General features: G+C 38.6%; 7 protein-coding genes and 1 long non-coding RNA gene across 9 annotated transcripts; 4 read left to right on the top strand and 4 right to left on the bottom strand.

The window, feature by feature from the left end:
• Positions 1 to 612: 612 nt before the first annotated feature.
• On the bottom strand, positions 613 to 2,393 carry LOC145708313 (nuclear receptor subfamily 5 group A member 2-like). The gene is made up of 6 exons (XM_081785976.1): positions 1,870 to 2,393; positions 1,509 to 1,823; positions 1,322 to 1,468; positions 1,021 to 1,284; positions 868 to 979; positions 613 to 809 (listed from the first exon to the last, which is right to left on the bottom strand). The coding sequence occupies exons 1-6, from the start codon at positions 2,350 to 2,352 to the stop codon at positions 685 to 687; spliced, it is 1,446 nt and encodes a 481-aa protein (XP_081642102.1). The 5' UTR covers positions 2,353 to 2,393; the 3' UTR covers positions 613 to 684.
• A 693-nt stretch (positions 2,394 to 3,086) lies between these two features.
• LOC145708392 (uncharacterized) lies at positions 3,087 to 3,719 on the top strand. The gene is made up of 3 exons (XR_014134829.1): positions 3,087 to 3,217; positions 3,263 to 3,410; positions 3,487 to 3,719. It is a non-coding gene; the product is annotated as an uncharacterized LOC145708392 (long non-coding RNA).
• A 1,016-nt stretch (positions 3,720 to 4,735) lies between these two features.
• LOC145711570 (galactosylceramide sulfotransferase-like) lies at positions 4,736 to 6,573 on the bottom strand. Its single transcript, XM_081789261.1, is given in 6 exon segments — positions 4,736 to 4,977; positions 5,078 to 5,505; positions 5,563 to 5,720; positions 6,005 to 6,111; positions 6,114 to 6,375; positions 6,416 to 6,573. Coding segments are annotated over 6 exon segments (1,212 nt in total). The 5' UTR covers positions 6,547 to 6,573; the 3' UTR covers positions 4,736 to 4,851.
• Positions 6,574 to 8,516: 1,943 nt separating this feature from the next.
• Positions 8,517 to 10,795, top strand: LOC145711568 (uncharacterized). Its single transcript, XM_081789260.1, has 4 exons — positions 8,517 to 9,511; positions 9,832 to 10,162; positions 10,431 to 10,524; positions 10,602 to 10,795. Exons 1-4 carry the CDS (start codon positions 8,754 to 8,756, stop codon positions 10,793 to 10,795), a joined length of 1,377 nt encoding a protein of 458 aa, XP_081645386.1. The 5' UTR covers positions 8,517 to 8,753.
• LOC145708323 (hepatocyte growth factor receptor-like) lies at positions 10,605 to 12,095 on the top strand. Its single transcript, XM_081785986.1, has 4 exons — positions 10,605 to 11,006; positions 11,088 to 11,327; positions 11,371 to 11,540; positions 11,748 to 12,095. Exons 1-4 carry the CDS (start codon positions 10,835 to 10,837, stop codon positions 12,030 to 12,032), a joined length of 867 nt encoding a protein of 288 aa, XP_081642112.1. The 5' UTR covers positions 10,605 to 10,834; the 3' UTR covers positions 12,033 to 12,095.
• A 2,489-nt stretch (positions 12,096 to 14,584) lies between these two features.
• On the top strand, positions 14,585 to 22,201 carry LOC145711567 (uncharacterized). The gene is made up of 9 exons (XM_081789259.1): positions 14,585 to 14,721; positions 15,612 to 15,731; positions 16,543 to 16,659; positions 17,281 to 17,369; positions 17,927 to 18,152; positions 18,572 to 18,832; positions 20,482 to 21,158; positions 21,208 to 21,462; positions 21,537 to 22,201. The coding sequence occupies exons 2-9, from the start codon at positions 15,622 to 15,624 to the stop codon at positions 21,896 to 21,898; spliced, it is 2,097 nt and encodes a 698-aa protein (XP_081645385.1). The 5' UTR covers positions 14,585 to 14,721; positions 15,612 to 15,621; the 3' UTR covers positions 21,899 to 22,201.
• LOC145711566 (uncharacterized) lies at positions 21,904 to 24,272 on the bottom strand. The gene is made up of 6 exons (XM_081789258.1): positions 24,132 to 24,272; positions 23,823 to 24,042; positions 23,600 to 23,777; positions 22,217 to 23,561; positions 22,040 to 22,174; positions 21,904 to 21,999 (listed from the first exon to the last, which is right to left on the bottom strand). Exons 1-6 carry the CDS (start codon positions 24,141 to 24,143, stop codon positions 21,904 to 21,906), a joined length of 1,986 nt encoding a protein of 661 aa, XP_081645384.1. The 5' UTR covers positions 24,144 to 24,272.
• Positions 24,273 to 24,982: 710 nt separating this feature from the next.
• Positions 24,983 to 27,132, bottom strand: LOC145708276 (uncharacterized). 2 transcript variants are annotated; one of them, XM_081785941.1, is made up of 4 exons: positions 26,180 to 27,132; positions 25,974 to 26,140; positions 25,397 to 25,928; positions 24,983 to 25,356 (listed from the first exon to the last, which is right to left on the bottom strand). In XM_081785941.1, exons 1-4 carry the CDS (start codon positions 27,003 to 27,005, stop codon positions 25,001 to 25,003), a joined length of 1,881 nt encoding a protein of 626 aa, XP_081642067.1. In that variant the 5' UTR covers positions 27,006 to 27,132; the 3' UTR covers positions 24,983 to 25,000. The 2 variants fall into 2 exon arrangements, with proteins under 2 accessions (XP_081642067.1, XP_081642061.1); XM_081785935.1 differs by having other exon boundaries at positions 25,397 to 26,140.
• Positions 27,133 to 27,282: the final 150 nt, after the last annotated feature.

Raw genomic sequence — 27,282 nt, 5'->3', positions numbered from 1 at the left:
TTACGAAGACGGAGAGATTTCATGAGACCGTATTACAGTAAAGTCCCTTTTGTCGCCATTTAATTGATGAAAAATTTTAATCGAATTTTTTTAAGTTTGAAAATCAAATTCAGTCGTGACTTTAATTTGACTTGTTATTGATGAAGCAAACTGTCAGTTAAAATCTCTTTCACCACTCCAGTCGTAAAAACGGCCTTGTCAGCTCGCATCTCCTCAATAAAATCTCTCTTTCAAAAACAACAAAAAAGCGGCGAAGAGAAAACGGATGATTTATATAATTTCAATCACTACCGGTCCGGAAGGAATTGCGATAAATAAAGAGAATGGAGAAGTTTTACAAGTCAAGCTTTTTGGTCAAAATGGACAAGAGACGAAATGGGTGAATTGCTCGATTGGATCTTCTTTTAAATCTTCGACTCTTGAAGCCTTCGAAATCGAAGCCCCGGAAATCGGCTCCGTCAAATTCGTCAAAGTCCGCCTCAACAATCAAGTAAACTACCACCAAAATCTGACCCACCAAGAACTAACTGGCCTTTTTGTTTCGACAGAAAATGACGCTGGAAAATTCTACTACAGTGGGTTTATTCATTTTTGATTTATTTACTTATTTGTTTCAAAGATTCGAGCGAAAGAAGCGATGCAGACGAATTGAGAAGCGGCGCTTTGTACAAAATAGGAAAGGTCTTATGCTTGCATTAAAGAGTTTCCATTGTCGAGGACTTCGGATAGAATGTAGGTGCTTGGGATCATTCCGTAGAGCTTCTTTTCGCGAAACCATTCGGTTCCTATTCGCGCGAGCTCGGATGTTTCTAGAAATATTTTTTATCAGAATTTTTATCTTTTTTTTTTTGTAGATTTTTTTCTTACCTCTGAAAGCATTCATTAATTCATGAAATCTCGCTGGCTGGTCGGAAAAATGAGTTTGAATATGATCCAGTAAACATGATTTGATTCGTTCTGCAATCAGCTGATGCTGTGGCTAGAAGACATTCAGACCATATTTTTCCTTTTGCTACCTACCCGTTCGTCCAAAATGAACATAGAAAACATCATCAAGCAAATAAGCTCTGTCCGATCAATCCTAAGCTTTTTGTAAATAGTCGTAATCCTCATTATCTCTTCTGCCATTTTCTGCGCTCCGGGGTCAAAATAAGTCGAGAAGCTCTCCTGGGAAATTTTTCGCCCGGAGACAAGGAGGAGATGCTTTTCGTCAGAGAACCAAAGTTGGCGGTAGATTTGGTCAAGGCACATGACATGCGGCCAGGATTTACAGAGGGCTTTGACCTTTAAAATTGTCATCATGCATCAGGTTGAAAAATACCTGATCATCAGTAGACAACTCTCTAAAAGCAGCAGTTTGTTTTGCCCAAAGCACTTTTGAAAACAACACCTGTTCGTCCATTCGTATCACGTGATCGATCACACTGTATTTGTTCACGAAAATCATCCCTTCAACCGCTTTTCGCGCCTTAAAAATCTCTAGAAACCAGCATTTCACCCCTCCTTACTCTTTCCGCGACTTGTTCTTCGGGAATCCAAGACGATGTGATATCCTTAATGATGTCCAAATTCGTCATTCCAAGGATCGAGTCAAAGCTTGTCAGAAAATTGGCCGGTTTTGGGTCAAAATCGGTCATTTCATTTTTCATTTCCAGCGGTTGAAAAGGATGTTCGTTATGATTCTGGTCCGAGCTGGAACTGACGAGTCGTTTTTTCTTGCGATTTGCTCGGTCTTTATCGTATTCTTCTTTCAGCGCAGATCGGCCGCCTCGATTACCGCCGATTCTCAGGGCTTCGCGCTTCATTCCAAGAAGGATACATTTCTAGAATGAAAATTGCCAATCAGAAAAGGGATGAGCAGAAACTTACGTTGTATCTGCAAGAAGAGCACTTCTTCCTCGTTGTCTTCGTGATCGTACATTGATCATTATTCGAGCAATAGTATTTCTTATTCAGCTGAACGATCCGCTTAAAGAATCCCTTGCAACTCTCGCAGCTCAGTATTCCGTAGTGATATCCAGACACAACGTCGCCACAGACTGGACAGGGCTCTCTTTGCTTTTCTCGGCGATTTGAAGGGGGAGACGAAAGCTCGTTGTTGGCAAATGAAGGTTGTTGGTCGAAAAAATCATGAGAAGTCGAAGGACTTGGTGTTTGATTATTGGGATCTTGTGGGGAGTCCTGCATGTTTTCGTCGTTTTGCCAATGTCGGTTATCGAAAAAGTCATCCATTGGCTGACTTATTGGGTATTGGTACTGCTGAATAAGGGGTTCGTGAGTGTTAGTATTCTCTCGTTTCATTGGTTCTTGGTCAATTTGGTTAACTCTTGTTTCGTTGAAAAAATCATCCATATTTTTAAAGAGTTCTTCTGAGAAATGTCGCTCAAGGAATATAAAGATAACTTCGCTATGTTATTTGCCAACAGAATAAAATATTTGTTCGATGAAGCAGAAGAACAAACGCGACGGGAGAAACAGGATCGGTCACGTGTTTGTCTTTCGATGTTCCGAGCGGAAAGAATATACAGTTGTTACCCCATTTAGTGAGTTCACTCCTTGAAATGACCTCTTTTCGAATTGGAAATTTCGAATAAAAAAGAAAATTCTGCGAAAGGGCAGATTTTGAAACTGTTGTCTTTGGTCAAGTTTGAACGAGTTGAAGAGGTTGTTACGTAACTGAAATTTTGTAACTGTTGGTCAGGAAGTTTTTGAGATTCGCATTAAAATTATGAAAAATACTGGCTATCTGGCTTTTTACACAAATGTCAGTGTTGTCAACGATGTCGGAAGTGTCAGGAAATATATTAAGACCAAAAAGTCCTCCATTCAAATTGCGGCGACGAAATTGCCAACTCACTATCCAAATCCGAGGAGCTGTTCCTTCAAGATGATGCTGCAAAAGAAGAATCGAACCGTGTGGAGCTTTTCAACCAGCATTCGACCGCCCCGTTTCACGAGCAAAAGGCGATCTTCTTCACATCCGGTGCTGCGATGGACAAATTTGCAAAGTATAAAATTGTCGACCAGGGTGGACAGCAGCCAAGTTATCTCAAATCTTTTCTTGTTCAAACGAGTTCTTCCGCTGGATTGGAAGGGATCGAGTGGGAAAGTCCTGTGACGGTTTCTTGCCAGATAAAATGCTCAAAAACGACGTCACGAAAATCATCTTTTGAGTCAAATACATCTGAAGATTTCTCTCAAATAACTCCTTTTGTCGGTAAGCCAGCATAGTTTTTTAGCTTTTTTTAATGAAGAATTCCAGCTCCAGCAGCGCTAGAAAAAGCACCAGAAAAAGCTGACACATCCGATTTTCCCAGCGAAAATTTTTCCTACAAATCGTCCGAGCGACCTGTTTTTGCCCGGCCTCTTCAAATAAGTCGTCCGTCAGTTCCTGTGCTTCAAGAGTCAAAGTAACCATTATATAAGCGATTATATAACTTCTCTTTTCGCATTAAATTCTGGCTGTTGGTGATATTTACTGTTCAGTCGCGCGCTACCGGCGGAGTTCTCTGATCTGGGCGTTTTGAAAAAGTGCAAAGTCCGCAAGCGAAACTTAGAGGCACGGTTTTTCGGGAGACGCTCGGTTAGAATACCAATTGGTATTCAAATACCAATTTTGGTATTCAAATACCAATTTTGGTATTCAAATACCAAATTCGCCAAAGAATACTAATTTCGCCCGCCAAAAAATTTGAGTGTGCGTTCCGGGCCTGTTTTTTAGGAAGCTCTAGAGGTGATTTACATATTTTTCAGGGAAAAAAATTGTTTCCGCTAGAAAAAATTGGTATTCAAATACCAATTTTGGTATTCAAATATCAATTTTTGGTATTCAAATACCCAATATTTTTGGTATTCTAACCGAGCGCCCCCGGGTTTTTCCTCTGTCTTTTTTCGGTCAGAAATTTTTGCGTCAGAAAAACCGGAATAGGAAAAAGTGCCTCTTGGTGGCAGCAGATGGTCTTCGTCAATTCATCTTTACGAAAATGTCGAAAGGAAGGAGAATGAAAATACTGTCATTTACAAAGAAGACTCGAAAGTTGAACCATTACCTCTTGCTCCTGAGATACCAGTAGAGGAAGAAGGAAGATATCATTCAGGAATGATCATCAATAAAATTATTTCTTTTTTGAAAAAAAATCAGCTTTTCTTGATCTCAAAAAGATGTCGTCATCAACAATCACGAAGAAATAACACGAGCGAGCTCCGACTCCAACAAAATTCCTTCGACAATTTACAGATTTGAAATCAAGACAGCGAAAAAATTCTTCAGCAACTCCGTCACTCAAGCCACTCTTGTTATTTTGAATGAAGATAACGACCGACTCGAGTTCTTTCTTACGAATGAGAAACATCTCAAAAAGGCAAGAACTCTAAAATTTTCCGATCGATAAAATTTCTAGAGAGAAAAAGGCGAGCCAATCGCTCTGGATGGAATCTACGCGAACCAGAGAAATGAGTACTCGTTTGAAGTTGTGGATTCTTTTGGGAAAATTAGCCAATTGAATCTAGATCTGGCGAAAAATCTCAGCGTTGAGTACATAAGGGTTATTTTCGAATGTGGACGATTGATAATTTATGCTTTTTCAGCTTTATGAATTCGAGGACAGCGTAAAATTCACAGAAATTCCGATTTCTTTCGGTGGAAAGCAAAAGCTTTATAAAGGTGTCAATTCTTTTCCTGTACTAACTGCATTTTGAAATAAATTAACATTTAACGAACAACCTTCAACTTGACGATATGGTATATTTTTAAATTGTTTATTTACCGCCTGTACAAATATATTTCTACAATAAAGAACTGATGAATGATTGATGCTCAGTGAGAAAAAGTGAGTGCAGACGATGAATATTTCAAACCTGGCCGTCATAAAGATCGTACCAGCCGGTCCACTGGGACTCGAAGATCTTTATTGACATTTCAAGTTCTGGCATGACCATAAGTCGACAAAGCTCCAGTTTTTCGCCTTCTTTCGACAACTGAATTTTATAGATGAAAAAAAAATATGTAAAGAAGTTGATCGATTCAAAAGCATAAATTTGTATGGGGACACCCTTAATTGAGCCACTTTAATCGTACCTGATAATTTTTGATCTTGACTTGATCGTAAGAAAACTGACACTGAAGGTCATTTTCCTCACAAATAAATTCTTTCTCCAAACAAGTCTTTTTAACTTCATCAAGTTTTTCCTCCAAAATCTTCAAATCTTCTCCAAATCCTTCATAGTCGTCAATTTTCTGCCAGAAAACTTTGCTGAAATGTTCATAGATCGCGTTGTCCAAATGATTCCAGCTTCTCATTTTCGATTCTAGCTCCGGTGAGAGTTTCTGCTTTTCTGATCGTTCGTTTGTGACGAAAAATAGGACATCCTCCCACTCCCAGCAAAGTTCTTTCTTGAGAAGGACCATGCTTTCTTTGAAATAATCTGTCAGCAAGACCAAATCAAATGTTTGCTCAAGCGCTTGCAAAATATTTTCCTCGTTGTTTTCACTGAGCCATGGCATGCCTGCAATGTGAATAATTAAATCTTAATTGTAAATTGCTCGAATAGAGCGTTCCCTACCCAGATCGAAGGCCATATGGTTTCGCGCGAAAACATCATTTCCTTTGTTTCCATATGGCTCGTCTGCGTTCCAGAATCTTTCGGGAGAAGAGTAGAAGGCTTCCAAGGATTGAGCTTTTCTGTAGGGAGTGGTTATTGACCGGAAGTAGCCGAAAGAGCTCTTATTTTGGGATGATGATTCATAATATAATATAATATAATATAATATAATATAATATAATATAATATAATATAATATAATATAATATAATATAATATAATATAATATAATATAATATAATATAATATAATATAATATAATATAATATAATATAATATAATATAATATAATATAATATAATATAATATAATATAATATAATATAATATAATATAATATAATATAATATAATATAATATAATATAATATAACTTCTCATTCATCCTATTCCTCATACAACGACGGTATGTCCCTTAAGATTGTGATCCTCTTCGCCTCCGGAAAAATTTCGTACAATTCTCTCGACGCTCGTAAATGATTCGCAATAATCCGCGGTTTCTGCCCAGACGGAAGTTTTTAATAAAAGTTGTTTTGAAGAAATAAGGGTATTCGAAGCGATTTCCGTCAGAAACAGGCATGGCAATTGGCAAATTATTCTTCATTCCGAATCTTCGGATAATGTTCTGGAGAGTTGATGAGCCGGTCTTGTGGGTTTTGACGAAAATGATGTCCTCGACGGGTTTTTGGCAGGTTTTCGAAGCGGTTTTTGGGGCAGTGAAAATTTCGGTGATTTCGATTTCTTCCCTGTAATCTCGCTCATGGAGAATCTTCGAACTTAAAATATTTTTCAAGCTGCCGAAATCGCATTGTTTACCTTGAAAGAGATCTGCGATACTGTATAAAAGAAAAAAATGAAAGCGCCACTAGAATTCCAAATAGCCATTTTCTCTGAATCGTTCTTCTGTTCATTAACCCTAGTTTTGAAGTATCTTTTGTTAGGTTCATTGTTTTTTCGGGCGTCACGGAAAACAGATTTTTATGACCTGTTTATCTCAAAAAACGGTACTTTTTTTGAATTTTATGAATTTAACGACCCATTTTTGGATCTGAATGGCTCATTTTAGTACTTGATTGGAACGAATATTTACCGGTCAACAAATTTCCCCCGAGGCTTGGTCAGGCTGACCTTGGAGGTACAGTTGCAGCTCTTTTTTGAGCGTTTTTGAATAATTGACGGGTGGAATATGCATGCTTGATGCAATAAGAAGCGGAGAAAATGCTTTTCGTTTCAATAACTTTTGAATAATCAGCCTTTTCTGCGTCGTAATAAGGCTAATAAGTCGCGTGATCGGATTACGGACGGCTCATTATCCGTCAATTTAGCATCAGTTATGCAATTACATGCGCTGGCCGCGGGCGAGTAATCTCCTGAGGGCAGCAGAGAGGGAAGAGAGTATATAATGAAGGTCGATTCAGCAGAGTCAAAAAAGAAAAATTTTTTTGAACAAAAAAATTGACAATGATTGAAAACGATCCAAAAACGCACTGTCACAAGGAAGACCACTGCTGTGCTCCGAAAGAGAATCACGTGAGTACTTTTTCGAAAAATTTTTCATTTTTTTTTCTACGAATATTTTTTACAATTTTCTTTGTAGACGCACGAAAAAACCTGCACTCCTTGCGAAACGAGCTGCAATAAGACTGAATGCAAATGATATGACTCGCAGCAGATACTGTTGCTAATGTTCCTGTAGTTTCTTATATCCCGAAATACATATGTACTCACTTCTCTTCTCTTGTCTGAGATATTTTGAATTTTTTGCAAAGAATTTTATTAACATCAGTTTTGTTTTGAAACAGTCAGAAAACAGTAAATTCTTGGCAATCCATAAATTCCAGATCGTCAAAATCATCCCCTGAACAATTGATTTTATGGGTTTTTTCAAGAGACCATACCGATTTCTGATTGGCTTCGTCGAAACTCTGATGATCGTCTGTCTCTTGCATCTTTATTTTCAATTACTAAATAGGTTTTTTTCTTTTTTAAAAGAAAACTATCTTACCGAAAGCATTGCGTCTCTCAGAAGGCTTGACAATCTGAACCCTCGCATGAAGATATTTTCGGTAGTTTTTGTCAATTTGCGACTCGTTTCGAATAGCATGATAAGCCAGGACGTCGACAAATTTGTTGAAACAAACAACCAATAGAAGCATCCAACCAACAAGGGTCAGAATGACCAGGGTCGTATCTACTGGATCCCAAGTTCTATAAGAGATTTAGAGGAGGGGGAAAGGGGGGGGTAACTTACTTTTCGTGGTTTTCTTGAGAGTCGGTTTTGATTGCGCCGACGATTGTTGAGTTGTCTTTTCAAGAGTTTTTTGAAAAATTTCGGGAACAAAAATATTTTTTAATTTATTCATTCGATTTTATCGTCATTGATTTCAAAAGGCTTTTCTTGATTATATACGGGAGTGTATTCTTCACAGATCTCGGACCCAAAATTGATATTCATATTATCCTCACTGACTTCAAACAGAAATTTGCATAAGTGCTTTTTGTGGATTGAAACTTGATCGCCATAGATTTTTCCATGCTACAATTGACAACTGCTTGAGAGGCAAAAAGAAGGGAACTTACCTTTCCGACATTCATTTTTTTTCAATTCTCGGTTTTCTCTTTGAAGAAAAAAGAAGGAGCTGAAGGTGATCACCCGTCGCCATAATTAGCTGATGAATACTTATGAACTTGCATTCTTATTTCCCTAAGGTTTACCAAACAAAGCCTTATTTTGATTATTTCGCGATTTCATTTTTTAAATATTAAATAAATTCATGTCAATTTGACTACTTGTAGTGTCATTGATGATTTGGAGAGCCAGGCTCACCTTGTTTGCTCAGTAATCATACTCTTGTGCAAATTTCCCCGCTATCCGAAAAATGCATTTCAAAAGATAAAAAAGATGAACTATTTTTTCTTATTTCTTCTTTTGAGAGCGAAAGCAGATAGGACCTATAAATGGGGAGAGAAGGCCAAAGAAAAACTAGAGAATGGAAAAGAAGGTTTTCAGAATTTAATAGAATTTTTTCAAACTGGATCAATTCAACCCTCGCCTTCTCCTCTTTCCGCAGAAGCTCAAGCTGCTCTAGGCCCCGCAGCATTTTATGATTGTCAAAATACAGTTCATTACTGGCCACGAGAGGGTGGTCTAACGATGGGATGTCATGTGACAAGATGGCAGCCTGGTGGTCTTTCAAAATCATCGAAAACTCTGAGCTCTCTGATCGAAGAATTGAAAGAAAGCGCGAAAAAAGCACGAGTTCCAAATTTTCAAACATACCAGCTTCTGCTTGAAGATCCCGATAGAAGACTTGATCCCGTGAAAGTAGAAGTGATTGATATAAAAGAAAATCGGGTTTATTTCAACACGCCGGAGGTGAACAAAAACTGGTCGCGCGGAATCTTGAATTTGGAACTGGATGGTTTGGGAGTGCTAATCACAAATGAAATTGTCTTCCACGATTTTTTCGATAACAGATTTTATCCACTCGTCCTGGAGGGATCGAAAGATGAAAAGAAAGGAGACGCAAGAGAGTTCTCGTTGGTCAAAGATCTTGAAGGAGTCGACAAAGCGGGAAGAAAAGTCAAGTACTTGGAGCTGAATTTGAACCAAGTCCCCGGCCATCATGTTGAAGACGGACTTGATATGCTCAAATACTTCATCAAGCACAGTTCTCTTGGATTCTTCAACGAGAAAAACAAGCACCAAAACGTCACCATCGCGCACGGCGAAAGAGTTACAATGGCCGATAATCTTGGACAAGACAGCTACTCTGGACCAGTTCTCCACGGCGCTAGAAATATCAGCGCTTTCACGACTGTCGATAATCTGAACATCCTCCGATTCGAGGCAATGTACGAATCTGACGCGGCGCACTATCTTCAGTGGAAATATTCCGAATTGCATTTTAGGTAAAATTGCTTATTTCTCCTTGGCCCTTGTTCTAAGATAAATCATTAATTGGCGCAAGACATCAACAAATTGCAAATTGTTGATGATTTGTTTATTCATTTCTCATTTCTACTTTTATCTCATTATCATTGTTCGTAAAACAGAGCTGATTTCCTTGCTGCTGAGAGTAAATAGAGCTCTGTTTTGGTTGAACATCTAACAATCGATCGATCCAAAAACACAAGGGTCCATTTATTGTCCATCATAACAGCTAAACGTGAGGGCTAAGCACAAATCTACCCAATCAGCCAGTTTTTCCGAAGTCAAGCTTTTCTTTTAGCCTTGGAAATCAGTCAAAAATCATCGGAGTCATCAGAAACCCGTGGAAAAACAAGGTCGCCATTATCCTCAGCGTCGTTTTCTCCATCATCTTCGTCCTTCTCGCCGTCATCGGATATCTCTTCTGGAAGAATAAGAAGCAAAAAGAAACAAATTCCAAAGAAATGGACCGATTAATCCCGCAGTCTTTCGTGATCAGCAATACGAAAGCGTTTCAAGAATACATTCAAAAGGTGGAAAAAGAAGATCCAATGCTAGCAAATGGTCTCAAAAAGCTTTATATTCCGAATGAAAGGATCAAAAGAACAGAAAGAATTCTCGGAAAAGGCCAGGTAGGAAAATTTTTTTGTTTTTGAATTGATAATCAATTAAAATTTTAATCATATTGTATAGTAAAAATGGTAAAAATCTAATATTAAAAAGGTCAGTTAACTTAAGGATCCTATTCGATAGAAGATATGTCGATGATTATAAAGAATTTTTCTCAATAAAATTAAGCCTTTTATTTAACCAGGTGATCAATTTCAAAATCAAATTGTGGTTTCTGGACATCAAGAATCTCACCTCTATTTATCTATATTTTTATACTAATTCTTCTAGTTCGGAGTTGTATCAGTAGCAATTGTCGACGGAAAAGAATGCTGCGTGAAGACGTGTCGGGCAGACATTTCGCCACCTGACGATGTCGGAACGGGTTGCAGAAAATTTTTTTTGATTCAATCTTAGATGAATAAGCAATTTTTTAAATAAGCTCGAAACCCAAAAAAAAAGATTATCGAGAAGTGGAGGCCTTCCGCAAGCGCATGCTAGAGCTGAACCAGGATTTGTTCAAGGAGATTTTCAAAGAGGCATTCGAAATGGCGAGATTCGAGCATGAGAATATTATGAAATGCGAGGGTGTCAGTTTAGACGAGAAGATTAACCCAGAGAAATGGCTTTTTCAATCAGCAATTTTGGTATTTTGATTTCGAAAACGAGCCATAAAACAGATAATTCTACCGCTGATGGATAGAGGAGATGCTCTGACATTTATCAGATCTCCTGAAAGCCCTGTTACTTATAAGCTTTGCATGCAATTCGCGATGAATGCAGCGGATGGAATGGACTACTTGTCGACCAAGAATGTGATTCATCGAGACTTAGCTGCGAGAAATTGCCTTTTGGAAAGTAACGGAAGTACGTACCAATTAGAGCCAATCAAATCGTTCGATTCGGCCTGCCAGCCAATCAGATAACGAAAAATTTTTTATTTTTCAGCAAAAATTAATCTCCGAATATCCGACTTTGGCCTTGCAAAACACATGGAAAATGCATACGGCGATTATGACCAGTACAGTATGCAAACGATGACGAAGCTTCCTATCAAGTGGCTGGCGCCTGAGGTTTTGAAAAATAAGCAATTTACGACAATGAGCGATGTTTGGGCGTTTGGAATTCTGATTTGGGAGATTTTTACGAGAGGGTTGGTTCCTTATGGACCCCAGAATAATTGGAAAGGTAGGCTTTCGCCTCAGGAGCTCTTTTCATCTCATTTTTCTAGAGCTTGAGGAATACCTCCAGTGCGGCCGGCGACTCGACAAACCAGATCACTGTGACGATGAACTGTACGATACACTTTTATACTGCTGGCAATTCGAGCGGCAGAACCGACCTTCTTTCAAAGAACTCTCGACGTTTTTCAGGGAGCATTACAAAAGACTCAACAAAAATGTAAGTCACTTTTCTAGACGTCCGAATCAGAAATGAGAATGTTAAAAATATATCTTTTAGTTAGAGAATAAAAGCAATAATATTGTTTTACAGCAGTGATACATGACATCACTTTTTTACCAGTTACCAGTAAATGCTCTGATTTTTGCCCGCCCAAAATTTGGGCGATTTTCCGTCAATTTATCCACTCGATTATAATATTTCTAGAGCATCAGTAAACGGCGGCCAACTCAGCTTCGAATGCCACAGACGCCCGAATCAACCGACTTCGAAATCGCCTACGGCCACGAGCCCAAATCCAACCCTCTATCCGTCAAATCCAATCAAATCTACGAAGTCGCTTCGAGAAGCTCCATCGCGGAAAATTTCGAACAAGAAGTTTACAATGGCCTGCAAGACTACGTTTCCCCGCCAACGATTACTGGGGGCGATTCGGTGGACGACCTGACTTATGTTGAGCCAAAAGGGTTGAACAGCGCTGTGGATATTTGAGGACAATGTAAATATAGAATCCTGACTCCAACCCAAAAGACCCAATTTCTGATGAATGATTTATGTTAAATATACTGAAAAGAAATAAAGATGTTGAAATTTTCCTAAGTAAGGTGATTAACTGAAGAATTAATTTTTTAAAGTTAGGGTTAGGGTTAGGGTAGCTGTTTTTTGATTGGCTGGGGAAAAATAGGGATGGCGTCGGAGGCTGACAAGAAAATTTCGATAATTTTTGCGTGGAAATTTTCAACCAATCAGAAGCCTAGATAACCAGCCAATAAGCATCGAAGTAGCCGCCTACGCAAAATTTGTCGAAATTTATTGTCGGTTCCTGACACCTCCCCAAAAAATGGCCACTTATTGAAAAATAATAAATTATTTTTTAAACTTTTTGTGCTCTCTCGTTTTTTTATCTAAAGTACTGTATATAAAACTCTAACTGTCAATATGGTCTGCCAGTCACAATCTCAACGAGAAAAAATACTGTCTCTTGAAACTCATCTGTTTTCTTTGAATATATTTTGATCACAAAAAATTAGTGGTAAAACACCTTGTTCGACTTCTGATCAGCACTTTTTTCCACGTCAATCAATAATTTTAACTCGTGTTCCACTTTTTCCATTTTTTCGCTTGAAAACAATTAATAGAACTTGGCAGGTCAATTCAATTTTTGAATAGTAAACGGATTTTCTCTGTCGATATGACAACAAGAGGATTACAATTCATTTTATTTTGACAATAATTTAACTTATTTTTGGATTGTTCAATTATTTTGAGATAAACAGCGAAACGTGAGAAAACAGAATTAGTACGAGCTTTTCCAAGGGGTAATTATTGATGCTCAACGAAGCAGATCTAGGATGTCGGGAAACTTGATTTTCCTAACTGAGTTTCAAAAATATTTTTTGAAGACAATTCTGACAAAAATGATAAAATTAAAAAAAAAATAAAAAATATCTTCTCCACCTTATATTTTCTTTGAATATAATGAAATAAGGATGTCACTTTATTAAGGACCCCCCCGTCAACAATCTTCGAAAAATCTTTTTTCGGAATTTCACAAATTTGACCCCGGAAATAGATTCTACAGGTCGAAAAACGATTTTAAGGCTTCATTTTTTGGGGGTCTATCTCGACTCTAACACCCGCAAAATCGCGTTTGAAAATCGAACTTTTCGACGAAAAATGACCAAAAAGTCCCAATTTTGCTAAAATTTCAGATTTTCCTGAAATTGGTCCTCAAAACTTGTTAACAATTGAATTGATTGTATTGCGAGTCAAACAAGAACATTTCTAACCCACTAGAAAAAGCTTATGCGGGAGAATGGATTCTGATTTTTCCTCAATCAAATTAGTCGCTCAAAAAGAGCTGCATAAATACGTCGTTCGTTACAAATATAATTTTTTTCTTGGACGCTAGAAACGTGAAGGGCTCAATTTAATATACAGGAAAAGGGCTCAAAAAGATGTTTGGGCCAATTATCTACGTCTTTGATAATTCAATCAGGTTTTTACCGTATATTTTTACGAGACTTGAGCAATTTTAGGAGATTCATATTATCGTTCAGCTTTTGAGAGAGCTAAAGTATTGAAATTTCCAAGAAAATGGTCGAAATGAAATAAAAAAAAACTGTAAGTCTAAATCAAAACCAAAGTCACACGTAAAACATCCTGCATCCTGATTCCCAAACCGGTAGATTTTCCATCTTGAAAAAATCCAAAAGGTTGCGCAAGTCAAACCGCCGTTGCAATTTCTAGAGGCCACCGCCGCTCCACCAAGCTGTCGTGTTACTTACCCCTGAGTCTCTCGATAAAATATCTTCCCAAGATTATCCCGGAGAAAATTTCAAGTTCGACAAGAGTCTAGAATCTATGGAAAGAAATAGTTTTCTCGAGTCTTTTTAGAGATCATTTTCATGAACCTTGTTTCGCACGAAATGCAATTTTGTCCCATTACATAAAAATAAGGGTGTCACTATATTAAGGCTCCTGTTCATGATGTCAAGTCGCTTACTATTTCGGTAAGACTTAGAAAGACGGTCGAAAACGGTCTTTTTTGAGGAAAAGATTAAAATAGAAAACCTTGAAAACAAAAAAATCAGCTGGACGTAACTGAAGAAAAAGATAAGCTGGAATACTATCATTTGCTCAAAGATATTTTGAACTAAGAAAATCCCTATATTTCCCGCTGAAATCGACTTGTTGGTAAAAAACTTCAATAATTCTGCTTTTTACAAAATAAGATTTAGGTACTATTATGGGATTATAAATGATAATCCCTAGTTCTTCATTTCATAAATCATCACAACTGCTTTTCAACTGTTATAAAATAGTGATAACTCATCAATCGGCACACAAAAAAATGTATGTTAGAAGCTTCAGTTTCTTGTTTTTCATCTTTTACCGTAAACAGCTATTGATGGTCATTAGAAAATCAATCGTTAACTCACTTCTTCGTCGCTTTTCCGAGTTCCTCCGAGGGCGCGCGAGAGCTCACGGCGGCGCGCGGCGCGCATCGCAACGCGCTGTAAAATAACGCGCTTGAAGTTGAAATTTCTCAAGTCCGGAAGAGTTCGAAAGAGAAATTATCTCGACTCTCCAACTTTTTAATTTTCTTATTTGATTGATAATTTACTTTTTTTGATCGAAAGATAGAGACGTCAACCTGAGCAAAAAAACATACAAAAAGGTATTTTTTTTTATCAATTTTAAAGAAAAAATCAAGTTATTTAATAAATAGTCGATAAAAATAACAAAAAACTCTATTTTTATATTCTTGAAATTAATTTGATTTACTAAATTTAATAAATAGAAAGGAAAATTGTCAGTTAAAGAAACAACATTCACGATTTACCGTCAATTTAGGAATTTTTAAAGATGCTAAAGATTTTGTAGATCCAAAGATACTGAAATTTATGTAATCAGCGAGTAATTTCTTTCCTAAAAAAAGCCAAAATCGAGCTGACAAAACGGAGCTTGATATTACGTACGAGATGCTTATTTGATTTGGCATCTGGGTATTCGCAAGGGTGCCTAACGCGGCGGCAACGCATTACCGGTGCGTCTAATTCCAGTAGCCGAACGCTAGAAATGCTACTTTTTTTAATCAAGCCAACAAATTACACAGCTTTTGGAAATAAGATGTTTCTGTGGAGTGAGGATATCTCCTTCAATCGGAAAAGAATGAAATTTTTCAAAGAAACTTTGCTTCCGAAATTAAGGGGATCTCAAAGATATTCTCCTTTTTTCGGAGTAAAATCCTTAAAATTGATCAAGCTTTGAAAAAATAAAATTTGCGAAAATTATTTTCTTAAATCTGATTGGCTTAACGGCCGAATGCGAGCATTTGATTGGTCTTAAATTTGATCCAATCAAAACTCGGTATTCGACTTGGAGGCCAATCAGGGTTTAAAGAAATTATCGCGATGAGTAGTACATGGCGCATCATGGCATTACTGAAACCTCAGCTGGCGTCTTGGTACGTCAATAATGATTATTTACGCGGTCGGGTCTCGAGTTGTGCTTCGCTTCTCGTAATCTTATTCTTGCGCTTCTACTTCTATTCACGTTATTTTTCAGAACGAAAAGCATGGTAAAGCTAAAACTACTGGCACTTGCCGCAAGCTCAGTTCATGGAAGCGACATAGCTACAAATACTCAGTGTAGAAAGCCGGATCAGTGGTTCAAAAACTTATCAAGGTAAGAAATAATGGAGTTAAAGGACAAACAAAAAAACCCTTGGAACAACACTTCGGGAACCTGTGTTGGAAACCTGAGTCAGGTTTTGTCAAAGCATTTTCAGAAACCTGACTCTGGTTTTCTTCACAGGTCGGATGTAGCTTGAGGAAAACCTGAGTCAGGAATCTGAAAATCTTTTTGGAACCCTGACTCAGGTTTTCGACACAGGTTAGGATGAAGCTTGAGAAAAAGCCTGAATCAGGGTCTTGAAAATCTTTCATGAACCCTGACTCAGGTTTTAACGCAGGCTGCGGAGCAAAAGATTGAAATGAGTAACGATTCAGAAATCATAAAATATTATTTTTTTTTTGCAATTTTTGATTTCTTTGAAAGCATGATCCAAAAGACCTGCATATTTATGATTCGATAAAAGCGATAAGTACGCGTCTCTCAAGGTCGCACAAACAAAAATGCTTCTTTCTAATCTGCTTTTTCGGCAGATGCGCCGCGGCGAGTGGCCGCTCTCACTCACAAAATCAAATCGGAGAGGCTCATCTGCCAAATCCTCTTTTACATTTGTCTCTTTACATAAGATTTCTTTCTTCTAGAAAAAATGATGAAAATCGAGAAGCAGCTTGCGGTTTCGAGTCGAAAAAAGCGCGGCTTAAATTGCGGCTTCGAGCCCAGAAAAAAATTTACTTCTTTCGGCTCGAACCCGCAAGCGGCTTCACATTTTTCATCAATTTTTCTAGAGATTTTTCGCCTCGGATAAGCGATCTTCATGAGAACATCTCTCCCTCTCTCAATTAACCCCTGTTACACGTTTTTCTAGCCGTGTAAATTTCTCGTGCCCAGACGAACTGACCGACTCCTCGAAGTGCCAAGTCACCTGCCCAGATGATTACACGCCGTCTATTCCAGAAGTCACTTGCTCCTGCACCAGATTTAGGTGAGTCCACAAAAATATAAAAAATCGCTGACATCTCCAATATCGGAGCTTACGTTAGTGAGAAAGTTCTTCTCGAGAACGCGCACTCCACATCTGTCAAATTCCTGTCAGAGCGAAATCGCTCCACTAATTTTCGGAAAGCTCTCATATCCGAATTAAAAAAATTGATCGAAATAGTCATTCTGCGAAGCCGCTTGCGGCTTCGTTTAAAATAAGCCGCAGAGCGGCTTTTCATAGAAGATCATTCAAACCCTGACTCAGGTTTCATAAATCATAACTTTCATAAGAGTCATAAATTCACGATTATTTAAATTAATGAAAAGCCTAAAAAGATATGTCAAAATCTCAAAAAATAGTCAGCATTGAAAAAGGGCTCAAACGATTATCCTGAGTATGAGTAAGTAATCCCCGGATTACTTGAATCCGATTGATAAGAGATCACGTGTTAGCGGTACAACCACTAGTTTTAGCAAAAAATTCTGTCTTGCTCGGATTATGATGATCATGAATCTGAGATACTGTTCAATTTTTTTACGAATTGAATGGGTATGACGAGATTTTGGACCGTTTCGAAAAGTGGCGTGAAAGTTTACAAATATATCTCCTTCAAATCGAATTCAGTGGTGTTCCGCGAAACAGATGTCAATGGCAACCAAAGCGGTCCTTGTACAAGCCGAGATGCATTCCGCCCGAGCCAGCGAGCACGAGACGTGAGTAGAAAATGTGAATTTTGACGATGATTGAAACTTGTTGAAAACAATGTTCATAACGTTCTTTTTAACAGCAATTTTTCAGTCTTATAGTAGTTTTTCATGAAAACTCATGAAAAACAGATAACTTTCGCTAGGGTTAGGATTGATTTTTAGGTTTGTAAAAACAATAAATTTCGAATTTTTATTTTCGAAAAGCATAATTTCAAATTTTATTTTGCTTTTATTGAGTTTTATTTTTTTTGAAAAATTCGAAAATTTTTCTTTATCCCAATTCAGATGTCGACTTTCCAGACAATGTATATTTTTTGCAATCTTTTCATTTTCATTCGTTAAAAGTTCGCTCGGCGTACGTGTTAGGTACAAGTACAAATCCATCACAGATGTCTTGCTTTTTGATCAGGTTCAGCTAATTTTTTCCGCTTTCCGGCTTATCAAAAACATCCAGATTCAAGGGCACTTACATGATACCCGAAAATGTTATGATAAAATCACAAATTCTTGAGAACTCTTGAAATCTACCAAACTTAGAAACTCTTAGTAAAAATTATTTTTAGGCATGCAGCGATTCTTCCTATCATCAGACAGTAGTCCAGTACAAGTGCCCTTCAAGACGGATTTTGAAAAGGTGATCATGACTCCTTGGCAAGCTCGACAAAGACGACTCGATGGCGAGAATGTTCCAGCTCGACATGTTCAAAGAAGACCTGATGAAATTTCAAGACCGAGAAGGAGAGATGAAAATGGATTGATGGCAAGATCAAATCAGAAAAATGCACCTCAGTAAGTCGAAAAAAGTAGCATTTTTCTAGGTGGTGGTATCGGGAACCGACAAAAAATTTCGACAAATTTTGCGTGGGCGGCTACTCGGCTGCTGATTGGCCGGTGTACCAAATCCAGGCATCTTATTGGTTGAAAATTTCTACGCAAAATTTGTCGAAATTTTGTCGCTTCCTGACACCTCCAATTTTCTAGTCGAGAATTTTCTGAAAAACCGTCGTATATTTCAAAATTATCGATACTCTTGCTGATTAAAAAATCGACGAATCATCAGTTTTTGTGTTATTTTTATGAGCATATTCTTACCTCGCCCTCTCCGCAAAATATATTATTTCAAGATTTTTATCATCTTCCCAAGGTCGAATTATAAATTCTTCATTGCATATCTTATCATTCGTTCGTTTCATACCTTTTTCCTTCAGGTGGAAAGAAAAGAAGATAAACGGCGTCTACCAAGTTCCCTTCAAATTCGGCTCGATCGCTGAATTTGGCTTTTCTCAATCGACGAAGAACTCGATTCGCGAGCACTTGGACTGGTTCAACTCGGAGACGAAAAAGTGCATCGTTTTTAAAGAAGACGATTCGGACTCGTTCAACGGCGCTAGGTTGAAAATCATTGGTGCCCAGTCCGGTTGCTGGAGTTATATTGGAAAGCTTCATAAAGAACAGTTGATTAGGAAAGGGTGATAAAATCGTTATCAGTTGAATTTTCTGATAATTCAGTTTTCGTTTTTTTCCGCCAATTCTTTAGGGTTCGGCAAAAAATATCGAAAAATTATGCGTGGGTGGCTACTTGGCTTCTGATTGGCTCGTTTGGGGAATCCAGGCTTCTGATTTGTCGAAAATTTTCAAGCGAAATTTGCCGGGATTTTTGTTGTTTCCTGACATCTCCTAACTTGGGGACCCAAATTTTTTAAGCGATAATCGTGAAAAATAAAAATTTAAAATGTCCACTTTGGACACAAATGACCAATGGGGTTAAAAAGAAAACATGATGCATGCTTTTTCATGAAATTTGGACATATTTCCGACTTTATGTTTCCGGAGTGGAAATCGATCAAAATCTATTTGATAATATATTTTCCGGCTGACGTATCTATTGCGGCTCATATTATCTTCGCGGTCGGATACCGAATTTTCTCTAAAAAAACAACGTGATCTTCTTCAAATCCAAGAAAGTTTTTGTGTATTTTTCGTAAAAAAAAATGGGAAATTTGAAAACAAATCGAATTCATTTGCGAATTTCGCCCATGCCACAGTCGCATAATATTCAATCGAATAGAATTTCCACCTCAAAAACCAGCCGATTGTGTAAATTTTTCGTTCTGTTTGTAAATTTTGGGCCACCTTAGACTCGAAAAGCTGCGAAAATTTGGTTGAAGGGGTTGTAGAATTTATAATTTCGGGCGCTAACGGGAGGAGGATTTAACATGTTCTAGGGATAAGCACGAAATTTAGCTTTGAGAAACATAAAATCTAACAGGTTTTCTAGCTTTTTGATGATTATCTTTTTTGTCCAATCAAAAAAAACGCTTCGATAAAAAATTCATCGAAATAACCCCTTGCCTTCGAATTTTGTTTTTCTCGCAGCGTGATAGGCGCTGATATCATGTTTTCACAGCAGAGTATGCCTCACGCATTCTGGACGAGCTGGATCCAATCGCGTAAACTTTGACAACGTTTTTTCCGTAATCGGCGCTAAAGCTGCGCCTTTACGTTCACTTTGCATGAAAATACTCGAGATAAAGGCGGGTTTTCACGTCTGTTAAGAAACAGAAAAAAATCCATAAAATGAAGTTCAATGTAAAATTCGGTTTTCGTCATAAAATCTCGACGTAAGCAATAATTTTCGAGTTTTAGGGATTTTTGAAATTTTCAGGGATTTTTTCTTCAAAAAATTTAATCGCCAACGTTGCTCAATAATTGACAGAGATTATGTCCGCGGAATGGCTCTTCGGAATGTGAGCTGCGGCAGTCGAGAAGCCGTTTTTCGTAAAACTGGTACTAGACACGTTCAATTCGCGAGAGGGTTGCTTTCAGAGAGGGGTTTTCATTTATCTAAAGCGTTGGGCGATACCTTTTTTAATCCCCGAAAAATGATAGAGAAAACTTCATAACATCAGGTTTCTTGAAAAGGGGCTAAAATCGGCAAAATAAAAATAATGAATTTGACCAAAATATCGACATTTTTGACCAATCAAATTTGGCCAATCAGATTTCAGAAAAAAAATTGTCGAAAAAATCCGTTTTTTTTTGTCGAAATTTGGACAATATTTTTGTATCAAAAATGTCGAATTTCTCTATTTCCAAGTCTTCTTATCACCTCAATCAGTCTTGGTTCTGGCTGCCATACTCTCGGCCGATCCCTTCACGAATTCTTCCACGCGCTTGGTTTTCTCCACGAGCATCAGCGACCCGATCGAGACAACTTCGTCGACATCCACTGGGAAAACATCCGAAACGGACATGCCTCGGATTTCTCCAAGATTTCCATGAACCAGTTTTCTGATAATTTCATCGGCTACGATATCAACAGCGTAATGCATTACTCGACCGATGCTTTTTCGAATGGTAACGGCCCGACTCTGACGCTCAAAAGCGGCTTGAATCCGATCACGAATGGCCAACGACTTCGTCCGACGACAAAAGACATGATGGGCATCTGCAAGAGTTACGGCTGCGATCCTACTTGCGGCAACGAGCTGGAAATGTGCAACAGCGGCGGAGAACAATACTTTGCCTCTCGCCGATGCGATGGGTTCGCTGATTGCACTGACGGCTCGGATGAAATGGGCTGCGAAGAAAACTGCTGCAAAAAATGGGAGTTTGGAGGCGAAGTTTTTGAAGAACAAGGAACCTGGGCAGGGCAAAAATGGTACCGATCGCCGAGCAGTTCCAAGGTCATTTATTTGAATGACAGGATGGGATTTTGGATTCTCGGGAGAACGCTCGGATCGGATAGTGCTTACTCTTTTGGAAACTTTGCGCCGGGACAATGCGCCAACGAAGGTAAAAAAAGACCCGTTTTTCGACCCAAAAATCAACCCATTTTCTTCAGCATCCGGTTGGTTAACCTACAACGATCAAATCAACGAGTGGGATCCCGTCAACTACATACCCAACTGCCTTGACCGTAGCAACGAGTTCGACATGACGACAACTTTCGCTCCTCCTTCTGGAATCCACTGGCAAGTCGATGACATGCTCAATGGAAACTCAACAGGAAACGCGACTAGTTGGGAGGACGACTATCTTGATGAAGATCAGAAGTGCTCGGAATTTGATCTTCCTTGGCTGAGCGCTGGAAATTGGACTTGTTTAGGACAGTGTTTGATAATTTCTTCTTTTAGTTTTTCCTTTTTTGATCTAATTTGGCTCTTATCGAACTCGAAAAAGGCGATAACGCATTCGGCGATGTCGACCAGGGCGACTTTTGCATCCCCACCTGTCCAGCCAACTTCGAGTTAAAATGTTCCTCCGGCGACCTTCTTTCCAAAACCGCTCGATGCAATGCCGTCGACGGTCACGTGTTCTTCACCCACGACCATACTGACATCCCCTACGGCGGCTGCGATTGCGTCCCAAGCGGATGCAACATGTCAGAATTGCCCGTCAGCGAGTTTTACAACTGGATGTGCAGAGATACCAGAGGCGGTTTTGTTCCTGAAGGGACGCTTTGTGAGCCAGAATGTAAGAAATGGCATGAGACAGCGATTCCAGTCGGTGGTGATGGCTTAAAAAATCTATAAAGTCTTCAATTATCTTCTTTCGAAGGATTCGAACCTGGTCTATCGGCGCCGCATTTTTCAGTGACTTTCCAAGAGTTGACATTTCTTCCGAACCAAGGAGCCTTGACATTGTTCTTATATTAATTAAGAAGATAACCTAACCTCAGTAGCGCCATTTTCAACACGGTCGATTTGCTTGATCGCTCGTTTCCGACGATTTCCTTCGCATTTTCCGAAGGGTCCCTTCCATTGAATGTAGTTGTCTTCTGGTGGAACGCAACCTCCCCGAATCGATTTCTTTTAACTCATTTAATGATTTCTATAAACTTTTGTACTCACGAAAAGACCAGGCTCACAGTCGCAAATTCCAAGATTCTCTCTCCAAGTAAATTTTTCTTTGCAACGGCAGGTTTTCTGGTCATCTTTTAGTTCGATACTTCGGATTGTAAAGTCGCAAGTGCAAGCGCCATTTTCAAAACGGCTGGTTGGACCAAAGCAAGGTTCGCCTGAAGTTGTTGTTTGAGATATGGTTGTAGTGGTCGTAGTTGTGCTCGTTGTGCTTGTGGTGGTAGTGGTTGTTGTTGTAGTTGTTGACGTTGTGGTAGTAGTCGTCGAGGTAGTTGTATTTGTTGAAGTAGTCGTGGTAGTCGAGGTGGTAGTTGTGCTCGTTGTTGTACTTTTGGTTGTGCTTGTGATGGTGCTTGTAGTAGTTGTCGACGTACTTGTTGTCGTAGTTGTTGTTGTTGTGCTTGTAGTTGTGGTGGATGTAGTTGTCGTTGTTGTAGTAGTTGTAGTTGTTGTTGTTGTCGTCGTAGTAGTGGTCGTTGTGGAAGTCGTAGTTGTCGTAGTTGTACTTGTCGTAGTGGTAGTAGTGGTAGTTGTTGTTGTTGAAGTAGTTGTCGTTGTTGTAGTTGTCGTTGTTGTGGTTGTCGTCGTAGTAGTGGTTGTCGTCGTAGTAGTGGTTGTTGTCGTAGTCTTACTTGTCGTCGTGGAAGTAGTTGTTGTTGTAGTCGTAGTTGTGGTAGTAGTTGTGGTTGTTGTCGAAGAAGTTCCTCCTAGCGAACACATATTACCTACCTGTTCCCAACCATCAGGACACACACAGAGGGTACTATCACCCTCGCTCAGAATCGCTCCATTATAACAAGTGCATTCTCCGTCATTTTCCGTTGCCCCTGGTCCTGAGCATTGGACACAAGGAGCAACAGACACTGTGTTCTCGTCAGTATTTGGAAGGTATCCAGGAGAGCATTCGCATTCGTAGCTTCCAACTTGGTTGATGCAGGTTTGAGTGGCAGCGCAAAAGTTAAGCGCGTCATCAGAGCACTCGTCGAGATCTTCGCACTCAAGACCGCCATCCGACATGAGGACTGTTTGAGCTCCAGTAGAGGAAAAGCCATCGTCGCAGGCACAGAAAGCAGTGGGAATTCCGTCATCGTTGTTGTTCACGACACAGGTCTGATTCCCACCACAGGTTTGATCAAAACAGGGAAATTTAGGATTGCAAATGACGTCTGGCGCAAATGAATTGGGAAAAAGATCGTCTTCTGACAGCTCCCATGATTGTCCGAAAACGTACGGCTCGTAAAGATTGCCACATGCACAATTAGCTTCCGTTTCGGAAAGGGCAACGCACTCAGAATTTGCTATTGCGTCACAGGAGTAGGAGTTGCATGGATTAATTCTTTATTTTTGGATTGATAAATTGATTTCATGAAAAACAAAAATGATTTTATCATCCCTTTCCTTTCACAAGTAACCCCATCCACTCCGACTTGACCGTCAGCATCCGTCGATTCGAAGCCAGGATAACAAGCGCACTCGGCAGTTCCATCGATTTGAATCATGCAATTCGAGTTAGCAGGGCACGGGCCATTTTCCTCCACGTAAAAGTCGCAAGCTAAATTGGCCTTGATTTGGACGGAGGGCAAAAGGGGGACTTTACGAGTTTTTAAGACGCATGTTTCTTCCAATAATTGCCCATTGACTTCGATTTCGGGGTCTTGCGGGGTAAGGTAGTAGGAGAATGCATCGTTGCAGTAGCAAGTCAAGGTTGTTGAATTGCAAAAAGCATTGTATGCGTAGCAATCAGAGTTTTCAGCGCAAGTGAGGTCGGTTACTCCAAGGCAGGATACTGTTCCTAGGCACAGGATGCCCAGGAAGAACTAAAGATTTCATAAAAAAAGAAAGAAAATTTTAAGTTTAAGTTTCAAACTTTTGTTCTGTTATCTTTTGATTAATTTTGTTTACAAACTTTATATTTCATTCGTAGTTTCGTTTCGTTTTTTTCTCTACTGATATTATGATCGCTCACGTAGCGCTACAACACCAGGAGCTTAAGCTTTTACGATCTGCAGCGAGATTAATCTACAATGCCCGTCCAGGCTGATAAAAATTAAGGGCTTATCCTCCGATAAATCTTGAGAATTATGTTGTCGGCAGCTTGTTTCGTAGATTCGGCCTTGTATTTGTATCAATTCAGAAAAAAACTAATCGAAACAAATGTTTATTGCTTTTTTAATACCGAAGGAAATTATATCAGTTTCTTTGGAAAATCAAGTTTTACAATGTCAAAATGACGTTTAAAAATATTAAATGTTATTACGATTATTGACGATCATTGAAAGCAATATTTCGAGAGGATTTTGTAGGCTACGTCAACAATCGTTAAAAGAAAAACCATAAATCGGAAGCACAGATTTACGGTCGAACTAAGATGAATGGGGAAAATTGTTTTCGAAGATTGCTCAAATCAAAGTCATTAGACATCATTCACTGGCTCCAATTCTCGATGAGTCTGTCACAATTTAATGTGTGTCTCGAATTTGAGTTGATTAAATAATGCTTTCAAAAGATAGTATTTTCTTTCAATTCTATTGACTAGGGAAATATATCACTGAAATGCTTTATCGAAAATTCAAAAGATATTAATCCTGCTGATGAAAATAACCTGCATTTGAATCTTCATGAACCTTGTTGATCTCGGAAAAATGCAAAATCGTTTCACAGGTCAAATAAGCTCTCGGATTTATGGATGAATTTTGCCAACCTCGCTCTTATTTACGAGTGGTTGAAATAACGTTTGATTGTAAACAGGGATTAAGATGCTATCAGGAAAAAGCTTTATTTATCAGTAAGAATAATTGAATAGGCTTGGGGAAGAAGATGCCAGACTTCTTTTTTCATATTGATTTGCTCATTCGCCAATTTAATAAATTCATTTTTTGGTCCGTAGTAAATGAGGTCGTTGTAATTGTCGTAGCAATATCTGGTCATCTTGTAAGAGGCGTAGTATCGTCGGTCAAGAGGGATTCTTATTTGCGATGATGAAGCTGCACTGAGCGTATTTTGCAAAATGTACTCATTGTATTCGATTCCGGCAAGAAGCATTTGGTGGAAAATGACGCTTCCTTTGGAATCCAGATAAGCGCCAGTTACACTCAACGGGCGGGTGAAATGAAAGTTTTGATGAAGAAGAACTAGAAAAAAAATAAAAACGATGACAATTATGAAACAAACCTTGCTGAAAATCAAGCTCTCCCTCTAAATCGCCACTTTCTTTGAAAATGTCAAAGCCACTTTTGTTCAAAAAAGATGGATATTTAAGCCTTTTTAGGAGTATCTCGACATCGGTCGTTTGAAAATCCCCCTTAGCGTTTCTTGGATTCAGATTAAATCCCAGCAAGCTTCGTGGGTAAATAACCATCGTCAAGATTATAAAAATTTTGTGAAGAGAATATTTGCTCTCCATTTTTATATCAGTCGTCTGAAGGTCATTTTTGATGGTCCATCGAACAAGAATGCTGACAGAAAATGGGACGGAAAGGAATCGTTCTCTCTGAGCAATATTTTTCGTCGTCAAGTTTTCGAATTCAAGATCCATCATTCTAGCTAGTCGATGTTTCAAATTTTCCATTTCAAGCGACTTCGTAAAACTTTGGTTCTCCAGACAATAATAAAAATGAGCGTTTTTGATTGTGATGGCTTTCGATAACTTCTCGATGTCGTCAATTTTGAAAGTTTTATTTGATAACCATTCAGCGTTCAAGATCTTAAAGAGAAATCGACGGTTCAAATAAAAAATATCTGGACAAACTTTTAGTTTTCTCTTTATTTTCTCCGCTTGATCATGTGAAACTGGGCTGAAGCAAAGATTCCATGCAGTTTTCCACTCGCACAGAATAAAAACATAAATATTCGAAAAATATTCTCCGGTGGTTCCACAGAGCTGCCAATTCAATGAAAAGGCCGGAGATCCCGAATCTAAAATGAACAATTTTGAAAAATAAATGGAAAGCTTACAAAGACATCGATAATTTGAAAATCTGCTGCCTCTTCTGACGTAACCAAGTTTTCGATAGCTTTCTCTTCCTGAGCGATCCCAGACGATTCCGAAATCACTCCATTTTGGCACCCCATTGACGAGAAGAATATTTTCCGGCTTCTGGTCGAAATGCGTAATTCCAATTCTCTCCAAATAATCGTCTCCTTCCTTGACTCCAATCGCGATTTTCTTTCGCTCTTCAAATGCCAAATCGTCTGCTTTTAGTCTACCTCTTAAATCGCCGTCGCATCTTTCCATAATTGTGATCCACCCTAAGCAGTCTTGCTTTTCCCAATCTTCACTTGCGAAAAATTCGATATTGCAGGAATTTTTGACGAGATTTTTATGAAATGGAATCACTTGTGAATCATCATCATCATCATCTTCAGAATTATCCTCCGCTATTTCGTAGCCGTTTGAAAGATGAATCTCAAATCTCAAGTCGTCATCATTCAGATCATTTGTAAAAAGAAACGGGTCAAACGCTTGAACGCGAACAGCGACTTCGAAGCCCTCGAAATTTTCCGTCAAAATAATCGCTTCGCCCCCAATTGAAATCGTTTTCTCAGCAAGAAATTCATCAAGTAGCCATTCTCCAGTTTCTTCATTCAAGTCTTTTCGCTCGATCAATTTTCCTTTCAATTGTGGGTTTCTAGCGAGAATCTCTTTTTGAAATGCTGTCGGCTCAAATACATCAAGAAGCAATTCTTCGCTTCCGAGAATTTTTCCCCCCATTTCATATGAATGTTGGTCTTCAAAAAGAACTTGAGTCCAATTTGCACAATCATGATTATAAAATTCCATTCTTTCGACAGATAAAATGAGCCTGTCTAAATCATTTCTACTTGTTGATCGCCTGAGTTTCCGCGTAAAATTTGGCAACCATTTTTCGACATTTTCTCTTGCCAATTCCTCTGGATGAGTGGTTACTCGCATGAACAAAATGTCAAAAAAAAAAGACGTGATCTTATAATGAGAGTTCTTTTTACTCGAAAAAGCAGTCGTTACAGAATCTCTATTTGCTCTGGTTCTCGTTATATATTTGCCTTATAGTCAGAGAACGACTGTACTAATGAATATT

Source organism: Oikopleura dioica, chromosome 1 (assembly GCF_907165135.1).
Source record: "Oikopleura dioica chromosome 1, OKI2018_I68_1.0, whole genome shotgun sequence".
In the NCBI taxonomy this organism is placed as follows: Eukaryota; Metazoa; Chordata; class Appendicularia; order Copelata; family Oikopleuridae; genus Oikopleura; species Oikopleura dioica.
Note: the sequence above shows the minus strand (reverse complement) of the source record. Positions and strands in the feature narration are given on the sequence as shown.

Coding starts and splice junctions, on each gene's coding strand:
- LOC145708313 (XM_081785976.1), bottom strand. CDS start 2,352: ATGGATGATTTTTTCAACGAAACAAGAGTTAACCAAATTGACCAAGAA. Junction 1,469..1,508: donor AAGAACAAGTCGCGGAAAGA/GTAAGGAGGGGT, acceptor GAGATTTTTAAG/GCGCGAAAAGCGGTTGAAGG. Junction 810..867: donor ATTAATGAATGCTTTCAGAG/GTAAGAAAAAAA, acceptor AAATATTTCTAG/AAACATCCGAGCTCGCGCGA.
- LOC145711568 (XM_081789260.1), top strand. CDS start 8,754: ATGGGATGTCATGTGACAAGATGGCAGCCTGGTGGTCTTTCAAAATCA. Junction 10,163..10,430: donor GAATTCTCGGAAAAGGCCAG/GTAGGAAAATTT, acceptor TAATTCTTCTAG/TTCGGAGTTGTATCAGTAGC. Junction 10,525..10,601: donor ACCTGACGATGTCGGAACGG/GTTGCAGAAAAT, acceptor CCAAAAAAAAAG/ATTATCGAGAAGTGGAGGCC.
- LOC145708323 (XM_081785986.1), top strand. CDS start 10,835: ATGGATAGAGGAGATGCTCTGACATTTATCAGATCTCCTGAAAGCCCT. Junction 11,007..11,087: donor CCTTTTGGAAAGTAACGGAA/GTACGTACCAAT, acceptor TTTATTTTTCAG/CAAAAATTAATCTCCGAATA. Junction 11,328..11,370: donor ACCCCAGAATAATTGGAAAG/GTAGGCTTTCGC, acceptor TCATTTTTCTAG/AGCTTGAGGAATACCTCCAG.
- LOC145711567 (XM_081789259.1), top strand. CDS start 15,622: ATGGTAAAGCTAAAACTACTGGCACTTGCCGCAAGCTCAGTTCATGGA. Junction 17,370..17,926: donor CGAGCCAGCGAGCACGAGAC/GTGAGTAGAAAA, acceptor AATTATTTTTAG/GCATGCAGCGATTCTTCCTA. Junction 21,159..21,207: donor GGGACAATGCGCCAACGAAG/GTAAAAAAAGAC, acceptor CATTTTCTTCAG/CATCCGGTTGGTTAACCTAC.
- LOC145711566 (XM_081789258.1), bottom strand. Junction 23,562..23,599: donor GGGATGATAAAATCATTTTT/GTTTTTCATGAA, acceptor CCAAAAATAAAG/AATTAATCCATGCAACTCCT. Junction 22,000..22,039: donor TTGAAAATGGCGCTACTGAG/GTTAGGTTATCT, acceptor AACAATGTCAAG/GCTCCTTGGTTCGGAAGAAA.
- LOC145708276 (XM_081785935.1), bottom strand. CDS start 27,005: ATGGAATTTTATAATCATGATTGTGCAAATTGGACTCAAGTTCTTTTT. Junction 26,141..26,179: donor TTCAAATTATCGATGTCTTT/GTAAGCTTTCCA, acceptor TGTTCATTTTAG/ATTCGGGATCTCCGGCCTTT. Junction 25,357..25,396: donor AGAGCTTGATTTTCAGCAAG/GTTTGTTTCATA, acceptor TTTTTTTTCTAG/TTCTTCTTCATCAAAACTTT.